The 19,685-nt window shown below is 39.7% G+C and overlaps 1 protein-coding gene across 9 annotated transcripts in view; it reads right to left on the bottom strand.

Annotated features, from left to right (window-relative positions):
- The window catches only part of abi1.S (abl interactor 1 S homeolog), a 67,686-nt gene that overhangs the window by 7,917 nt on the left and 40,084 nt on the right, over nucleotides 1-19,685 (bottom strand). For 2 of the 9 annotated variants that reach the window (XM_018268739.2, NM_001094289.1), the window contains 7 exon segments: nucleotides 18,400-18,576; nucleotides 11,519-11,533; nucleotides 10,269-10,369; nucleotides 7,329-7,469; nucleotides 7,090-7,190; nucleotides 5,826-5,891; nucleotides 2,829-3,005 (listed from right to left, as the gene is read on the bottom strand). In XM_018268739.2, coding sequence (XP_018124228.1) covers nucleotides 2,829-3,005; nucleotides 5,826-5,891; nucleotides 7,090-7,190; nucleotides 7,329-7,469; nucleotides 10,269-10,369; nucleotides 11,519-11,533; nucleotides 18,400-18,576 — 778 coding nt within the window. 9 annotated transcript variants of the gene reach the window in all.

Genomic DNA, 19,685 nt, shown 5'->3' with positions numbered 1-19,685 from the left:
CTCTTATTCAAATCAATGCATGGTTGCTAGGGTAGTTTGGACCCTAGCAACCATCCTGCTGAAACTGCAAACTGCAGAGCTGTTGAATAAAAAGCCAAACATTCAAAAACCACAGCTGATAAAAAATGAAAACCAATTGCAAACTGTCTCAGAATATCACTCTCTACATCATAGTAAAGTTAATTTAAAGGTGAGCAACCCCTGAAAGGGGCAGAATGTACATAAATACACCTTTGCTCAACATGAGCACAATAATTAGGACTTGTGCCGAAAATGAATTCTGGCTTTTCATTTATAATTTTCTAATGTTTTGCAAGTATGAAGCACGAATGTTACGTTTTGTTGTTTTTTTGGAGCACCCACCCCAAAACAGGATTGTATAAATGGGCAAAAGGAGCTCAATATAAACAAACCCCTTCCTTGCATATGCTACAACATCTGAGATAAGGAGAAGTGCATTATACAAAGGGCTGTATACTGGTTATGTTTTTTTCTAGCTACTTCTCCTCTAACAGTGAGGAACCAGGTGAATCAAGACAGGAAGTGGGTGAATTAAGACAGGAAGCTGGAAAGTGAAAGTGACAGTTTTTGTTTAAGGCAAGACATAACAACAGCCATATAAATTTCTTAATTATAAAATAAATTAGAAAAGGCAAGCGGTATGTTCAAAGCAAGCCCAATTCACTGCGCTCTTGATGAAAAAGGTGGGTCTCCTGCCCCTTTTAAGTATTGCTAAAGATTGATACTGATTTCTTTACACATGTAACAGATCAGATGACATTTTGCCCTACACACACACACAACACACAGACAAACACTGAATACAGTAAGGAAATGACAAGTGAACATACCATAAGCACTTAACAAAAAAACAACATTAATAAAAAAATCTAAAGCAGCTGTGGCATATTTGTACTTTAAAAATAAATACTTATTCAGTTGCTATCAGTCATAATGAAATGATAACCGTCCTGTTCTTCCCAGCTTATTTTCTCATGTGGCCATAACATGTAAACTAGTGGATATATTATGTTTAAGGCTTAAAGGAAAAATAAACCCTTAAAACAAATTCAAATAAAATTGCTTTGGAGCGCTTGCGAGTTTTTTTTCTTGTTTTCTAAATATTATCAGTTCTTAAAGGAGACGAAAATTCGTTTAGCTCTTGGGGGTGCCAAATGGGCACCCCCAAGTGAATGTATTGACTTACCTGAAACCCAGGGCTGGTGCTCCTATCAGCAGAAAACTACACCAGCCCGGGATTATTCCAGTGAGCACCACACAGCATACTTCTTTCTTCTCTTGGCTGCGCATTACAGTGAAAAGCCAAACATTAACTAAAAAGTCAGTTTTTTCATTCTACTGCTCATGTGTCTGGCCCAGGAAATTTGAAGAAAGAAGAAGCCGGAAGAGGATCGCTCCGCAGTGCTCGTTGGAATAACCCCAGGCCGGTGCAGTTTTCTGCTGATAGGAGCACCGGCCCGGGGTTTCAGGTAAGTAAATACATTCACTTGGGGGTGCCTAACATTTGGAACCCCCATGTGCTAAATGACTTTCCTTCTCCTTTAAAATGTTAAAATTCAAACAACAGTGCAACCTGCTGTTCCTTTTGGCCTACTTGTTACAGTTTTGACATAAAAGTAATGTCCTGTGCTGTTGAAGTTAGTCACTAGTCTCTGGTCTGTTCTAAGCAGAGCAACATCACAACACATATCTTTTCTCACAAAATTAATTTCTGTAGCCCGCTGGCCAAAATGACCAGCAGGTAGTGCGGTTTAAATTCATTATATGCGCAGTTTTAAATATGACAATATTTTGAAAACATAAAAAATAATTGCTTAAGAGCTATTTTATATTAAATTGTTTTGAGGAGTCCACTTCATAGACCGTATATATATTTAAATGGAAAAGGATCATCAAAATCTGGCTTGTTTTGAGATCATGAGCAGCCCCTTTATATAGAGCAGTGATCCCCAAATAGTGTCTCGCAAGCAACATGTTTGGCTCAGCCAACCCATTGGATGCGGCTCAGCCAACCCATTGGATGCGGCTCAGCCAACCCATTGGATGCGGCTCAGCCAACCCATTGGATGCGGCTCAGCCCAACCCATTGGATGCCGGCTCAGCCAACCCATTGGATGCGGCTCAGCCAACCCATTGGATGCGGCTCAGCCAAACCCATTGGATGCGGCTCAGCCAACCCATTGGATGCGGCTCAGCCAACCCATTGGATGCGGCTCAGCCAACCCATTGGATGCGGCTCAGCCAACCCATTGGATGCGGCTCAGCCAACCCATTGGATGCGGCTCAGCCAACCCATTGGATGCGGCTCAGCCAACCCATTGGATGTTGCTCCCAGTAGCCTCAAAGCAGGTGCTTATTTTTGAATTCCAGGCTTGGAGGCAAATTTTGGTTGCATAAAATAAAATTTTGTACTGCCAAACAAAGTCTCCTGAAAGTATTGACAACTGTTTTTGTAAATATAATGACTTTTGTGTACAAGGAGCAAAAAACTTTTTTTCTACTTTTCTTTATGGTTAACAATGCAGCAATCTTAACTGTACCTCAAACAGATGACTTAAGCAGTATAGTAACTCCCTATAAAGTACTGGTCCAAATATGCACTGCAAAAACTATGCCCTGGCACAGATTAAAAGACCAAACTATTCAAGGATTCTTTTCCATTTAAACCAGAGCTGGGTTTATTTCAGATTCCATGTTATTGAACAACTGAGGAAGAACATTCAATGTGCACTACAAGAATGACCATGAGTTGTATAAGCACATGAGTTGTATACAACGGAAGCGTAGAAAGCAGAGAAGCAGCTTACTTGAGTTTTGAGAGTAAAGAGGCCCGCCGTTGACATGAGGTTGGCCAGAGAACTGAGAAGTCACAGAAGGAGTCCGTCTGTAGCCACCAGAAGAAGCAGAGGAAGTGGTGGAGTTGTGCCGGGATATCTGTCTGGTCATTGAGCCAAACTGGGAAGCCGGTGCTGAGCCTGTTCCCACTGCAAAACGATTCGCCAGCAGCAATAGCATAGAAAGCAAGGGAGCATCAGTAAAGTTGTAAGGAGGCATCAAGCTAAGCATCACCCAAATTGCATTTAGTCTTAAAGGGATTCTGTCATGATTTTTATAATGTTTTTATATCTAAATTACACTGTTTACACTGCAAATAATTCACTCTACAATATAAAATTTCATTCCTGAACCAGCAAGTGTATTTTATTTAGTTGTAACTGTAATATTGGTGTGAAGGTGCCATTTCAGAAAAAGCCAGGTTGGAACTGCTTTCTGATAGGCTGTTGTTTCTCCTACTCAATGTAAGGATTTTACTATTGAGTGCTGTTCTTAGATCTACCACTCAGCTGTTATCTTTTATTAGGGAGCTGTTATCTGGTTACCTTGCCATTGTTATGTTGTTAAGCTGCTGGGGGGGAGGGTGATATTACTCCAACCTGCAGTACAGCAGTAAAGAGTGACTGAAGTTTATCAGAGCACAAGTCACATGACTGGGGGCAGCTGGGAAACTGACAATATGTCTAGCCCCATTTCAGATTTAAAAATTAAATATAAAAAAATCTGTTTGCTCTTTTGAAAAATGGATTTCAGTGCAGAAGTCTGCTGGTGCAGCACTATTAACTGATGCGTTTTGATAAAAACATTTTTTTCCGATGACAGTATCCCTTTGGATGCAAAAATACAGATGAGAACACTTTATCCCAGTAGATGATTTTCATTGATACCATAATCCCCCTAATTCTGCTGAAAGCCTTGCCAATGGTCTAAACTACCATAAGTCCAGAATCAACAATTTCAGTCTTTGTGAAAACTCTATATAAACAGAAAGGCCAAGAAGAATGGTCTGGTGGGCATGGTCAAAATATAGGCACTAGCAATGGCAGAGAGCATATAAAGGGGCAAAGGCTGATTATAGCATGTACAGGAACAAAGTCAAGATCATAAAACTAGCATCAACTTCATGATGGGTCCTTAAATATGGTTCTTCAGCTGACGCTGTTCCTGGTGGTAGAAGTGCCAGGTTTTCTCATCTCCACACACTAAAGATCACAACTGTCAGATATTAGGTAGGAACTACATAGCTGTCCTTGTGGCTGGACTTAAACAACAAATTCAAGGCTTAAGTTTTAGGGTGAAGACACATATAACTACTAGTAGCAGCTACTTGTCACGACTACAAAAATAGACAATGTTGACAATTTACTGATAATGTCTCTATGTGTGTTTTAGTAGACACAATTCTCAGTATGGTCTATGGCAGGGTATTTTCTGGCATTTTGTAGCAATAACTAATAAGTAGGTGCTACTAGAAGCTTCATGTGTCTTTACCCTTATTCTGGTTGTGGTAGTACAACTTAAAGGCCAAGAGCAGGCCATGCCCAATAGATCTCACCCCATTCTCCTTTGCTTAACCACTAACAACCTCAGTAAAAATGCTGTTTCTTGGGGAGAAATTACATCAATCATTTTAACAATCCATCACCATAGAACGAGTTAGATATTAGCAGTTTAGATGCATGCTGTTTTCTAAGTACTTATTCTTGCACACTTTCCTTTTTACCATGGTGCATTGAATGTTCTGGGTTTTATACAATTTAATATACAGATAACTTCAGTATCTGTACATTACCCAGCATGCCCCAGCAGAAGCAGAATATATTTATTATGAAGGTTTTACCTATATTGGATGGCAAGGACAGTTTGCAAGATGTAACATACGACAAGCCTCTCAAATGAATGCTCTAAACAAACTGATGGATATTGATTGCTCTGGCATGTCTGCTTGCTTGCTGCTAATCGGTTAATAAACAAGCAAATGGAAATTAAATGTGATGTTCTATGGATTTTCTTCTTGTTGGATTTTTCTTCACTCTTGTCGAGCTGGTGCCCAAATGGGGAAAGCAATAAAAGATCAATTAATACAGGAACACAAATGGAGGAAAATCCAACACTCTATGGATGCCAAAGAACATTATAGGAACTTGCCAAAAATATTTTGGGACAAATTAAGGGGGGGGTCATGTACGGTCATACTTTCAGTATATTCAAAAATAGGTTTACTATACTAAGAGACTGCATTTAGCAGCATACAGAATACTTTGCAAAATATTTATTTAATCTTTAATAAAGGGTCTGGGTTGCCCAAAACATTGCCTCTTTTTATGTTTTGGGGTTGAAAACATTTTGCACTACTTCAATTTCATTGTGCTGCTGGTATTTCCTTTTTGAAGGTAAAGTATGGTGATATTTTGGCCGACAACTCATCTAGTACCCAGGATACTCTTGCAACTGCAGATAAAACAACTTATAAAAAATATATATAATCTTGAAGGGGTGCTCCAATCAAAAAAATGTGCGACCACCAATCAGAGGCTTCAACTGAAGAAGTCGGACAACCACAGTTGTAAGGTTTTGGATTCAATTTAACGGCCAAATATGAACCCTCTAAAAAATTGCATCCAACATGCATTTATTTGCTGTTACTAATCTGGCCCAACCTACAGGTGGTTCATGTATTGGGCATGTGCTCCAAAACTAGCCACTCTGCCGAGTGAATTTCTATGCCCTATATATCTGTACATAATGTATAGCAGCAAACTTTAATAAATGACAAAGTATCTGACCAAATAAAATCTTGTAAAATATCAGCTCAGAGATAAGCATTCACTTCAGAGGCTGTCAAAGTAAAGGAATCTACAGGTAGTTATTAGATGAGTAAGAACAATATTAATCCAAATCCCACAGGAGGCCTATACCCTATAGGTATAACTGAACCAACATCTCTACATTTAATGTGGAGGTCTCACCTGGTGGTGGTGGAGGAGGTGGTGGAGGAGGAGGTGCTGGTGGTGGAGGGGGCCCACCAGAGATACCTGGGGAGTGTTGGGTAGTAAAATCAAGTGTACTGTCAGCAAAGCCAGAAAAGCTCTCTGTGTAAAGCTCTGGCATCAACAAAGTCTCAGAAAAATGTTAAAGACTAAATGATATTAAAGGGACTTTATCATCAAAATAAACACTTTGTGGCTGAAATGATGTACGCGAATAATATTAACACATGAACATTTTGATTGACTTATTAATGTTTTTTAAATTAATTTTCATCAATTTAACATGGAACATTTACTGGCGTAAATGCAACCTATTTTGTTCTCACAGACTGCAATGTTCTTCTGAATTAGGGTTACCGGATAATTTGTTAAATTCAGGGATACATCTGTTTAATAAATGCATCTTTCAAGTGATCTGGTAACCCCACTTTAAAGCTTCAATGTATTCTGATACTGAGGAGGCCTGTCGCTGTGTAAGTTTATAGGGATTCTGTCATGATTTTTATGATGTCGTTTTTATTTCTAAATTACACTATTTACACTGCAAATAATTCACTTTACAATATAAAATTTAATTCCTGAACAAACAACTGTATTTTTTTGTGCAGGCAGCCATCTCGGGTCATTTTGTCTGGTCATGTGCTTTCAGAAAGAACCAGAACTTTAGGATGGAACTGCTTTCTGGCAGGCTGTTGTTTCTCCTACTCAATGCAATTGAATGTGTCGCAGTGGGACTTGGATTTTACTGCCGAGTGTTGTTCTTATATTTACCAGGCAGCTGTTATCTTGTGTTAGGGAGCTGTTATTTTATTACCTTCCCATTGTTCTGTTGTTATGCAGCAGGGGGGGGGCGTGGGAATGATATCACTCCCAACTTGCAGTACAGCAGTAAATACTGGCTGAAGTTCGTCAGAGCACAAGTCACACGACTGGGGCAGCTGGGAAACTGACAATATGTCTAGCAACATGTCAGAATTCAAAATGAAATATAAAACAGTCGGTTTGCTCTTTTGAGAAGTGGATTTCAGTGCAGAATTCTGCTGGAACAGCACTATTAACTGATGTGTTTTGTAAAAAATTTCCCATGACAGTATCCCTTTTAAAAAAAAAAAACTGGCAGGCATGTTCCACTTACACAAGACTGATAATTCTAGGTCACGATCATTTAGATCCCAATATGTCAGTCTTTAAAAATTAATTGACAATACGAATGAAAGAGGCATTCAAGTTTTCCAGAATTTACCTTGTCCAACAGTTGGGGGAGACGGTGTAGGAACGGCAATGGGAATCCCAATACTGCTGCTTCCACTGTTCTCTCTGCTGCCACTTCCACCACTGCTACCACTGTTAAGTAATGAAATGGCAGATAGAAACTTTAGGGACATGCCTTTAAAGTGGAATTTCAGAATTTATGGCAAAGTGCAATAATGGGAGCAAACTTTCAAGTCTCAGTTGTCCATAAAGCAGTTGAACATTGCATACCTGTGTGTTCTCGGTCTCTGGTTGAGCGATGCTGTTCTTCCAGGACTGTGTTGGCTGCCAAGCCTAGCTGGGCTCGTCATGTAATCATTTGGAACAGTCGGAGGCTTTACAGGCTCCAGGGTTTTGTACGGGGTGTTCCGCCTTCAAAGACAAAATACCTCTTACTATTATGGCTTGGTATAGAAAGTGCTAGATGAGCTTGGCTAAGCTTCTATGTTCCCATTTCTAAAAGGAAACTTGTTTAAAAATTACACAATGATGTCCATTGGGTGTCACAGCTCCCACCAGAGAGTGACCGTTTCTGAACAAATAAGCTCTAGGTGGAATTCCTCTATAAAAATCAGAAGTGACATCTTTCATTTACTTTCTGTAACAATCAGCAATAAAGGTATAGATCATATAAGTCTATAAAAGTTTTCATTCATATTATGGCCTCCTTTACACCTCTTTTAACCCATCTGTCTTCTAAGTACAAAATATGCAAATCGCTGTCCTTAAAGGACAACTAAACCCTAACCCTAAAATGAATATGGCTAAAAATGCCATATTTTATAAACTGAACTTATTGCACCAGCCTAAAGTTTCAGCTTGTCAATAGCAGCAATGATCCAGGACTTCAATCTTGTCAAAGGGGGTCACCATCTTGGAAAGTGTCTGTGACACTCACATGCTCAGTGGGCTCTGAGCAGCTGTTGAGAAGCTAAGCTTAGGGCTCGTCACTAATTATCCAGCAGAAAATGAGGTTGGTCTGTAATATAAGCTGATGCTACAGGGCTGATTATTAAATTCTGATGCTAATTGCGCTGGTTTCTGTGCTGCCATGTAGTAATTCTGTATTAATTACTAATCAGCCTTATATTGTGACATTTCTATTCTATGTGTACTGTATATTGTGAGTCTTTCCTGCTTAAGGGCTGTGGTTGCCTCGGGCTGATACAGCAGCCCAAAAGATCATGTACAACATTTCTAGCCTATTTTGTTAGTTAAGCTTTAGTTCTCCTGTAAAGGAGAATTTAATAATCATTAGTGATGAGCCCTAAGCTTAGCTTCTCAACAGCTGCTCAAAGCCCACTGAGCATGTGAGTGTCACAGACACTTTCCAAGATAGTGAACAAAAAAAGGGGGTTTTAATCTTAAAAGAAGCAAGTTGCAAGTAAATGTTAGTACTTGTGGAAAATGTATAATGAAGCAGTATAATTTTTAACAAATCAGATGAAAAAGAGTGTAGGACTGGCCAGATCAGGAATGACAGCTTGAATATATTACAATAAATGGACAAACAGTTCCTGTTTTGTTTAAGGGGGAGGGAATTTTGTTAGTATATATAGCACAAAAAGTGCTCAAAGTCCTGAATATGGACCTCTTGTATTTGTTTGTATACATTTTGTGATGGCAGCCTCATTGCACCCCTACTTAATGGTTTAAAAATTACTGGTGAGCACAAGTTTCCCTGTTTTGAAAACCAAGAACCACCCTGAGACAGAGGCTCACCCACTCAACATCAAAACACATGAAAAGTAATGTGGTCTATGCGAACATTGCACAGATTTATACATTGGAGAGACAAAAGAAGACATATTGTTTGAAAGATTGAAAGAGGTGTTAAGGAAGCCATTTATGGCAAACTGGAACAACAATACTTTAACAGAGAAAGAGGCTTATGACACTGCTTGTTAGCAATGTACACACACGGCTGCTTTTGAGTAACACCAAAAAATGAAAAAGTGTCCAAAAGTAATGAAAATATAATGTAATGTTGTGCTGTACTGATAAAACTGGTGTGTTTGCTTGTGTGTTTATAAAAACAAGCTGCTGTGTAGCCATGGGAGAAGCCATTCAAGGTGAAAAATGAGAAAAGGCACAAGATACACAGCAGATAACAGATAAGCTCTATAGTATACAGAACTAATCTGTTATCTACGGTTTGTCCTGTGCTTGAATGGCTGCCCCTGTGGCTACTCAGCAGCTTCTTTTTATAAACTATAATTGTTTTTCTGAAGCAAAAACACCAATTTTGCTAGTGCAGGGCACGAGTACATTAAACTTAAAAACACTTAAAACACTTTCTTTTTTGGTGTTACTGTTCTTTTAACAGTTTCACAACAATCCTAAATTCCAGCCAGGTTAATTTAAAATAACACCTGGCTCAATGAGAATCATGGTACTACAGTAACTGTGTTATACTTTCACACCTCTAAGAGTTTCAGCTAATGGGAGGTTGGCGACTGTATTAGCCTTAAAGGAGAATTCAACCTGTAATAAACCCCCCCCATCTGCCCCCCGGGCAAATGCCCCTTAATTTTTTACTCACCCCTCCCTGCAGATTCTGGCCTTGGAGGTCATGGCAGCCATCTTCTTCTTCTCCGGTAATCTTCTTGTCTTGGAGGCATTTTCGGTGCATGCACAGTTGGGAGTAAATTTCCGGACCCGAACAACTGCGGATGCGCCGAAAGTCGCGAATATTTTTCATAGATTTTCGTGACTTTCGGCAAGTGTGCAGTGGTTCGGGACCAGAAATTTACTCCAACTGCGCATGTGCCGAAACTTCCGAAACAGACAGAAGAATGAAGATGGTGCCTGTGAACTCCGAGGACAGAACGTGCATGGAGGGGTAAATAAAAAATTAGGGGCATTTGCCCAGGGGGCAGGTAGGCTGGGGGGGGGGAGTAGGGAGGGGGGTCTACCCAGGGTGGGGGGCGGGAGGGTTTTTTATTACAGGTTAAAATTTTCCTTTAAGGATTTAAGTGCTGGTGAAATGTTTTCAAGAATACAAGTACAGTTGCTTTAGACTATTTTCTACTAGGGTAGGGTACACTACTGCTTTTCTGATACCCTGTAGCCTCAGACTAGTAACACCTACATACACATGAAGACTGATTGGTACAAATTTTCTATCAGCTGAATGAAAGCAAAGGCATTCATGAAGTATTAGTGTCTTACCCCAAAGTTCCTCGGCTAGGCATTGGGGGGCTGGGAGGCTTCTGCGTGGGAGGATTGGTCCTAGTCAATGTGCCTGTTCTTGCGGCCTGATTTCCTCCATGCTGTACAAGAAAGCCAGATACATATCAACACATTTTCTTAGCCATCTCATCCAAGACAGGTTATATTTTACATTGGCTACTAAACCTATGAAATGTGAGGGTTCCCAGACACAGTTTTCTATGGTTTCCTCAGAACTCTCCCCAATGTGTGGAATGCTGTAAATTAGGTTAAATACAGTCTAAACCAGTTTACAAAGAAGAGGGAGGAAAGTTTGAAGTTGGATATCAGAAGGGCTGATCATTGCCTTCATGCCAGGTTCTCCCTAACCAGTGCCCACTAAATAATCCAGGGGTGCACACAACCAGGCCCCAGATGAAACCATCACTAAATCTAATATGCAATTTGACCCCATGTGAAACGTCATATTGTATAACAAATATATTAGTAAATGTTGTCATATTGTGATAGAACGCAAGGAAGTTCACATTGGATATAAGTTTGCTATGCAGCCCAATGTAACCAATTTCTGGCCAAAAGTATGGCACCTCCAAACAGGCAGGAAGCCAGATGTGTTAAATCAAAGCCTCCTCAAATATATTTAGTTTGAATTAAGTTTGAAAAAATTGAACATATGTATCGGTGAATGTTCCATCTAGGGATGCACCGAATCCAGGATTTGGTTCGGTATTCGACCGAATCTTTTGCGAAGGATTCAGGGGTTCGGCCGAATCCAAAATAGTGCATTTGGTGCATCCCTAGTTCCATCTAAAGTAACTTTTTGTTGAGCCTTTAAGCTGCTTTTCCTGATCAGTAGACTGACTTATTAAGTTGTGTTCAAGGTAACGTTATTCTTGTATGATGGTTAGTCAGGGCTCCTAAGGCCTGGTGTTATGTACCAAAGTAGTGAACCTTGTCTGGGAAGCCTTCCATAAAATAGTCAAGAAGCGAGGCATGTATAAATAAGGAAAGCACTACAGGTATGTTAGACAAATAAATGGCTTGGTTACAGTCATGATGCCAATACATACAATGATATATTGCCACATCACGCTGGACTGAAGTACTACACACACATATGTAACTACATGTCCAGAGGAAGAGGAGAGGGAGGAGAGAGAAAGAAGAGGATGCGAGTTGTAACGGATTGATAGCTTGGCAGCCTCTGTTATATGAATATTTGGGTTCAAATGAGAAGTAGCTCCTCTTACCTTGGCTTTTAGCCACTTAATGATGGCACAGGGGAAAACAGAAAAAAAGGCAAAACATTAAATGAACATCACAAAACATACGAGAGGTCAGTTATATCACAGACATGTGGTGCTACTGTTCTATTAAAGGCCTACTGTCATGGGGAAAAAAAAAAATTCTCAAAATTAATCAGTTAATAGTGCTGCTCCAGTAGAATTCTGCACTGAAATCCATTTCTCAAAAGAGCAAACAGATTTTTTTATATTCAATTTTGAAATCTGACATGGGGCTAGACATTTTGTCAATTTCCCAGCTGCCCCTGGTCATGTGACTTGTGCCTGCACTTTTGCAGAGAAATGCTTTTTGGCAGACTGCTGTTTTTCCTTCTCAATGTAACTGAATGTGTCTCAGTGGGACATGGGTTTTTACTATTGAGTGTTGTTCTTAGATCTACCAGGCAGCTGTTATCTTGTGTTAGGGAGCTGTTATCTGGTTACCTTCCCATTGTTCTTTTGTTTGGCTGCTGGGGGGAAAAAGGGAGGGGGTGATATCACTCCAACTTGCAGTACAGCAGTAAAGAGTGATTGAAGTTTATCAGAACACAAGTCACATGACTTGGGGCAGCTGGGAAATTGACAATATGTCTAGCCCCATGTCAAATTTCAAAATTGAATATAAAAAAATCTGTTTGCTCTTTTGAGAAATGGATTTCAGTGCAGAATTCTGCTGGAGCAGCACTATTAACTGATTCATTTTGAAAAAAAATTTTTTCCCTATGACAGTATCCCTTTAAGGAAAACTATACCCCCCAAACAATGTAGTTCTCTATAAAAAGATATCGCATAAAACGGCTCATATGTAAAACCCTGCTTCATGTAAATAAACTATTTTCATAAGAATATACTTTTCTAGTAGTATGTGCCATTGGGTAATCATAAATAAAAAACAGCCATTTTGAAAAATAAGGGCCGCCCCCTGGGATCATATGGTTAACGGTGCAAACAAACATGCCAAACAAACCATACGTGTTAGGTCACGAGCCAATTAACAGACAGAGTTCTGCCTTTTGCTTCCACACTTCTTCCTGTTACAGTTAGAGCTGCAGTATTTCTGGTCAGGTGATCTCTGAGGCAACACACAGACCATCGGGAAATGGTGGTTCAAGGCAAGAGATGTAAAATGGCAATATTTACTTAAATATATATTCCAGTTTGATAAGATTCTTTAATATGCTACTTAATATGATATAAACTAGTATACACAAGTATTCATTTTGGGGGGTATAGTTTTCCTTTAAGTAGGCCATACATGGGCCGACCCATACAATACTCTAGGTGGAACAGACGGATATGAAAGGCCTTCCTTTTGGCTGTCCAATGGAAAATTTCCATCAGGATCGAAAATCCTCAATTATCAGTCTAAATGGCCGACGTGCAATACATGTCCAGATGGTTGGGCACTATGGGAGAAATTGGCCAAACTACCCAATCAAATGTCAGCATGTATGGCCAGCTTAAGGTCCAGAGTCTACAAAAACCAATTCAGTAATTGGAAGAAACAACAGACTCATAGCATTAATCCTGATATAAAGCTCTATGCTGGGCAGATTTCTATCATACAATGGCTTGAGCATCCTAAAGTGATTAACATGGACAGGAACTAAACAATCTTGCTTCCAGGATAAAGTTCTTTTCTATAGACTCAATGAGATAAGCAGGGTGTTTCTTGGCTCCAGTGCAAATAACGCTGTCTGAAAAGTTTCCAGTCTGAAAATGAGAGCAATTCTGCCAAAAATCAATTTTGTTGACCAATGAAACATCTTAGGGGCCAGCAAAACACAGTGCATGCATTACATGCTATATAAATATCCGCCCTCCCTAATAATACACAATAAAAATACACACTATAAATAGGACATTTACAGTGCTGGAATAAGCATCTCAAGGATGAGACTATAAACTGGTGAATGCAAGGAATCCAAATATTTACTAGAGGACTGTGTCACAGGAAACCCCACCCATGATTGGCCCTTCAATGAGATCACGCTCCACACGTACAAGAATGAATCTTATTTTGAAGATGATGATATAAAACTTTATTCGGGAGATTCTACAAACAGCCAAGGGCCTCAGCGTTCACAATAGTATTCTATAGGCAACGCCCCCCACCCGGGGCTCAGTGCAGCCACAATATCTACTCTGCAGGGCCGAGTAAGTGGTCTAACCACACATCCTCACTATCACCCCTGGTCAGCTGTCATCATGAAGAGTGCTGCTTAAAGGACAAGGAAAGTTAAACTAAAGAAGTAGCTAGAAATGTTGTACATTATGTTTTGGGCTTCTGTACCAGCCCAAGGCAACCATCGCCCTTTAGCAGTAAAGATCTGTCCTCCCAAAGATGCCCCAGTAGCTCCCCATCTTCTTTTCTGCTGATTCACTGCACATGCTCTGTGCTGCTGTCACTTAATGAGCTTAGAGACCCACTCACAATATACAATAGAAATGTCACAATATAAGGCTGATTAGTAATTAATACAGATAATTACTACATGGCAGCACAGAAACCAGTGCAATTAGCATCAGAATTTAATAATCAGCCCTGTAGCATCAGCTTATATTACAGGCCAACCTCATTTTCTGCTGGATAATTAGTGACGAGCCCTAAGCTTAGCTTCTCAACAGCTGCTCAGAGCCCACTGCGTATGTGAGTGTCACAGACACTTTCCAAGATGGTGACCCCCTGTGACAAGTTTGAAGTCCTGGATCATTGCTGCTACTGACAAGCTGAAACTTTAGTCTGGTACAATAAGTTCAATATATAAAATATGGCAATTTTTAGCCATATTCATTTTTTAGGGTTTTAAAAGGAGGTTTGCCTTTAAATTAACTTTTAATATGTTATAGATGACATCTTTCATTCTGCCTAATAAATGACTCCCTTGCTGCCAAGAATCCAGGTAGCCTACTCCCCTTTTAACCTTCCTTATCTTTTATGGGGGGGAGACCAAGATTAAAGGCATATACATTCCTATATTTGCAGGTTTGAGAGCAAAGCATATGATTTAACAATAATTTGTATTTTAAATGTAATTTATGCAAAGATTTTCCAGTCTGATGCCTAGTCTATCATGGAACGCTGATTACCGACCCCTGTTTTGGCAGCACCTGTGTCCTCCTTACATATCATGAGCACCGTTCTCTAGTTTATTCTGCTTTCAAAAGCTGATTTGCATTTAACTCTCATTGCCCACACCTCATATTCCCTGCCGCATCAAGTGAATATTCTCCATACTAGAAACCAACAAGGGGCACGACAGACTACTTTATACTGAGCAAACAGGGCAAATATGTCTAACAAAATAAAACCATAACATGAATAAATCCCTCATGGTAATTACTCAAACGTGTTTGAACCTTTAAAGCAGCTGAACAAAGGCAAAGGAAGTGCAACAAACTGTCACATGGCAGGAAACAACCAACTGTCACATGGCAGATTCTGCTTTTCCCCTGACTGCTAAACTGAATGATTACAAAAGGGTGACACAGGGTCAGTATGCCACCAGAAAAAAAAGAAATGGACAACTAAAATAAAGGGCTCTTCCACATGTCTGGGACATGGATACAAGACTAAAAGCAGATGTTTTGTTTACAGGCCATGTAATAATGGAGCAGATTGGCTCTTTTGCCTCTAAACAAAACATCATAACATTTGTGAAGCAGGCTGGTTAAGTAAACCCAAAGTGATGTCATGAGTAAAGGTGGCCATACACAGAGAGATCCGGTCATTTGGTGATGCCCACCTCGAGGTGGCCGATATCGGGCTGATCGCACTGTGGGACCTAGGACCCAACGATCGGATTATAATGCAGCAGTAGGGGCGCATCAACAACAGATGCGATCCAATGGGATTTTTAGGCCTACCCAATAAGACATTTGGCCAATGTTAAGACAGATATCAATCGGGGAGGCCCGTCGGAGGGCCTCATACAGGGGCCAATAAGATGCCTACTCTGTCTGTCGGCAGCTTTTATCGGCCCGACCTTAACAAAGGCAATAAATAATCTTAGCAGATGTAGATCTGTTATCCAGAAATTTACTAGGGAAGCACACTGGCCTGCCACTCACATTGGGCATAGTCCATCTCCAGTTAATGGCACGTTCCACCCAGCCCTACTGAAGTCTAATGGAGTGATTAGTCAGATATCTACAACTGCTTTGGTCCAAAATGTGGAATGATAAACTGGCAATTCAACCGAGAGAGACTGAATGGCAGAGGATATATTCTCTTTTATGGGAACTTAAAGCTTAAACACATACGCAAAAGATGTGTAGGGACTTCCTTGCATTCTAGGAAATAAAACAATAAGGTAAAATAATAATTCTGCACAAAAATTCTCTGTATACTTTAAAAGCTATTCTTTTTTTACTTCTTATTTTGAAGAGGCCGGCGGAACATTCATTTGCATTCTCGCTCATCCTTGCTGGCAAACAATGGTGCATTTTCCAGGGGAATTAATGGAACACTGCTTTAGTATTCCCAGAAGAAGCAAAGTCCATGGGAACAGAAATTGACAGCGTCACGGCACTTGAGTTAAAAAGGAGCTCATTTCAGTTAAATGACTGCAACTCTTCAATTTAGTGCAAGAATTCATCTACCGATTCAGTTAAGGCAAAACACTTCCACATTACATTTCTTGCTAATCTCCCTGACCCCGATTTATCGGTCATTTCTCAAGTTTGTCATTTCTGGTGGTGAAAATTATTTCCCAAGTTGCATCCTGAACGTATAAAAATAAAATGACATTAAAAGAATGCAAACAGCTATGATTATACAAATGGAATGCATAATTCTGTTCATCAAGTCTCAACTGCAAAATAAATGTTTAGCAATATATTAAACACAATTCCCAAATCTGGGTCCCATGCATGTATGCAACTTGTAACATAAGTTAACCAGTCAAAGATCTATGATGAAACTAACTAGAGGCAGCGTATCCTACCAGGGCTAGATGTGGATGAACAATGTCTCTAGAGCCCACTGAAAGCATATGACATTTCGAAGCGATTTTTTTACAAAATCTTCCCCCTAAAGGGTTGAAAAGTCATAAAATGAAGGCAGAGCTAATTGCACAGAGAAAAATTTCACCTGCATATTTGCCCTCAAGATGGGGGTAGACTTGTTTGGTGAGGTCCCTAACAAACTAGATTTTGCTACTAACTTGCTGGGCCAAATTGGGAGGATCCAGGACAACAATGAGATCATAATCAGGTATATCATTAAGGAAAGCTCTAACTTTCGCTTTTACTCTACCGCCTGGAGCAGAATGAAGAAGACCGAAGAAGCCAAAGAATATGGATTTCAACTGAAATACCCTGGGCTGGTGTAGTATTTTTCAATCAGGAGCACCCTGCTGGGGTATCAGGTAAGCTATTATAGTGCCTGGGATGTGCCTAACATTTTGGCACACTCTGATTAAATCTTTAGTTCAGGAGAATTATATATATGGACATATGGTCAGCAGACTATTGCCACATCATCTACACAGGGTAAAAATCACAGCCTTTCCAACTCATATTCGACTGGGACACCTGGGGAATCCTATAATCTAAGGCAGGGATCCCCAACCTTTTGAACCTGTGAGCAACATTCAGATGTAAAAGTATATGGGGAGCAATGCCAGAGTCCTGCAGCGGGTCGGGTACCCCCGAGTTACCTGCAAAAAAAAAGCAGGTACCCTGCAGGATGAGGTTAGGATTTTATAAAATTTTATATACAACTTTTTTGTCCCTGCCCACTTTTGATGATATCACTTCCGGTTTACAGCAACACTACTTCCTGTTTAATGGTAGTCGGCGGGTTGCGGATAAGGGAGTTTTGGGTCCGGGTCAGGTAGCGGATCAAAGTGGGTAAATGTGTGGGTTGTATAAATTGGTTCCGTGCAGGGCTCTAAGCAGCGCTAGTATGAAAAATGTTCTCGGGGTGCCAAATAAGTGCTGTGATTAGCCATTTGGTAGCCCCTATGATTGTCAAGCTACAGGAGGCTCGGTTTGGCAGTACACGTGGCACTTGCATCCAAATCAGTAATTTAAAAATAAGTACTTCAAGGGGTTGGAGGGCAAGGTTTTGTTCACAAGCCACTGGTGAGGGATCACTGATCCAAGGACTACATTGGCTTTCCCTTATAATCTGATCTGAAAAGGACTGCTTTATGCAAATACATAAATTCATATATGAGTAAAGGTTCATTATAAACCATAAACAAACCTTATGCTCTCTATTAAGGGCCTTTTAAAAAAAACAAAGCAAACATATATATGTATTTATTGTATATGTCATACATGATGTATGTTGTATTTTATGCTTTCTTAACTGCAATTGTACTTTTAGGCAACCTGTAACTCCAGGAAAGAAAAAATTGAAAACTAAACTTTGCATTATGAAATAAGTGGTTATTGATAGAGTGTTTGCCCATGGGGCGAATCAGAGCTTTTTGTCACCTTTGCCGTTTCCATCTTGGTGGGTAAACCTGGATAGGCAATTATTGCTCTAGACTAGGGGACAGTTGGCTTTTGCGACAGTATACATGACATATTTATGGTTTTCAGTAGCCATTCCATTTGCAATTAACTTTCAATAAAATGTTTGTGATTTTAATGCATTGCATTTCTAAGAATCACTTACTCTCACTATTTTATTTTATTGGGTATGTGGACGAAGTACTTACGTCTAGCTGAAACCGTTAAAAATCTTTGTTTTGTAAACCCTATAAAAATGCAGAAGCCCAAGTATTTACTGTAGTTTTCCGCATATATCAATGGGATAGTCAGCTTTCGACTATATAAGTATATCAATTAACATTTTGCACAACTTAAAGACTGAGCCGGATGTCTTGTATCCTTACCTTTATTCCATGGCCTACATCGTCCAGCACCGTGTAGTCTACGGGTTTTCGAATGTACCTGACTGGACGCTCTATGCTTGCGGGAGCAATGATTTTATGACTCCTTGCAGCGTTCTTATTGGTTGTTAAGATACCAATCTCTCTGCGAGCCACCTTTTCTTTATGAATATCCACGGTCTGCAAAAATGGTAGAAAAAATAAATATAAAAAAAATAAAGCACCCGTTTAATGTAACATCCTACAAGTATCAAATTCTATATTAATAAGTTGTTTCAATAAGAAAAATAATGTTTATAACTGAAAAAATGGAGTAGCTATGTAGACAAATGAAGAAAATGGATATTGGCTGCTGCTCGTGTACAACCTAAGTAAATAAATCCTCCCCCAATATTCAATTGCCACCACAATAAAACAAACAGTCCTTCTTTGATATGATCTGACACAAAGATAAACATTGTAAAGTAATGATTTACTGTGCACCATGGACTTTGACCAATGATATGTGCATGTAAGGATCAGCTTAGTCTATTGCCAACACATGACTTGGAATGTTTGCCTTGTCCGCCCCAAAACACACAAATATACATACATACATACATACATACATATTAGGGATGCACCTACGTAATCCACTACTTTGGATTCGGCCGAATCCTTCGCGAAAGATTCGGCTGCATACCAGACCTAATCCGAATCCTAATTTTTTTTACTTCCTTGTTTTGTGACAAAAAGTCAAACGATTTCCCTACCCACCCCTAATTTACATATGCAAATTAGGTTTCGGATTTGGTCCGGCCGGCCAGAAGGATTCGTTCGAATCCGAATCCTGCTGAAAAACGCAGAATCCCTAACCGAATCCTAGATTTAGTAATGAATACAGCATGGTATCATAGTCTTATACTACAGACCAACCTCATTTTCTGCTGGATAATTAGTGACGAACCCTAAGCTTAGCTTCTCAACAGCTGCTCAGAGCCCACTGAGCATGTGAGTGTCACAGACACTTTCCAAGATGGTGACCCCCTGTGACAAGTTTGAAGTCCTGGATCATTGCTGCTATTGACAAGCTGAAACTTTAGCCTCGTGCAATAAGTTCAGTATATACAATATGAAATTTTTAGCCAAATTCCTTTTTAGGGTTTAATTCTTTTAACCCTTTAAATGCCATAGATTGCAGAAGAATGAAGGCAATTATTACTGACTGCTGCATGCACATAATTGGAATAAATACATTGATTATACTTCCTTTAAGTCTTTGGCTGTAAGTTCTTTATACAAATGAGAAT

Source organism: Xenopus laevis, chromosome 6S (assembly GCF_017654675.1).
Source record: "Xenopus laevis strain J_2021 chromosome 6S, Xenopus_laevis_v10.1, whole genome shotgun sequence".
NCBI lineage: Eukaryota > Metazoa > Chordata > Amphibia > Anura > Pipidae > Xenopus > Xenopus laevis.
This window is presented reverse-complemented; position numbering and strand designations above follow the sequence as displayed.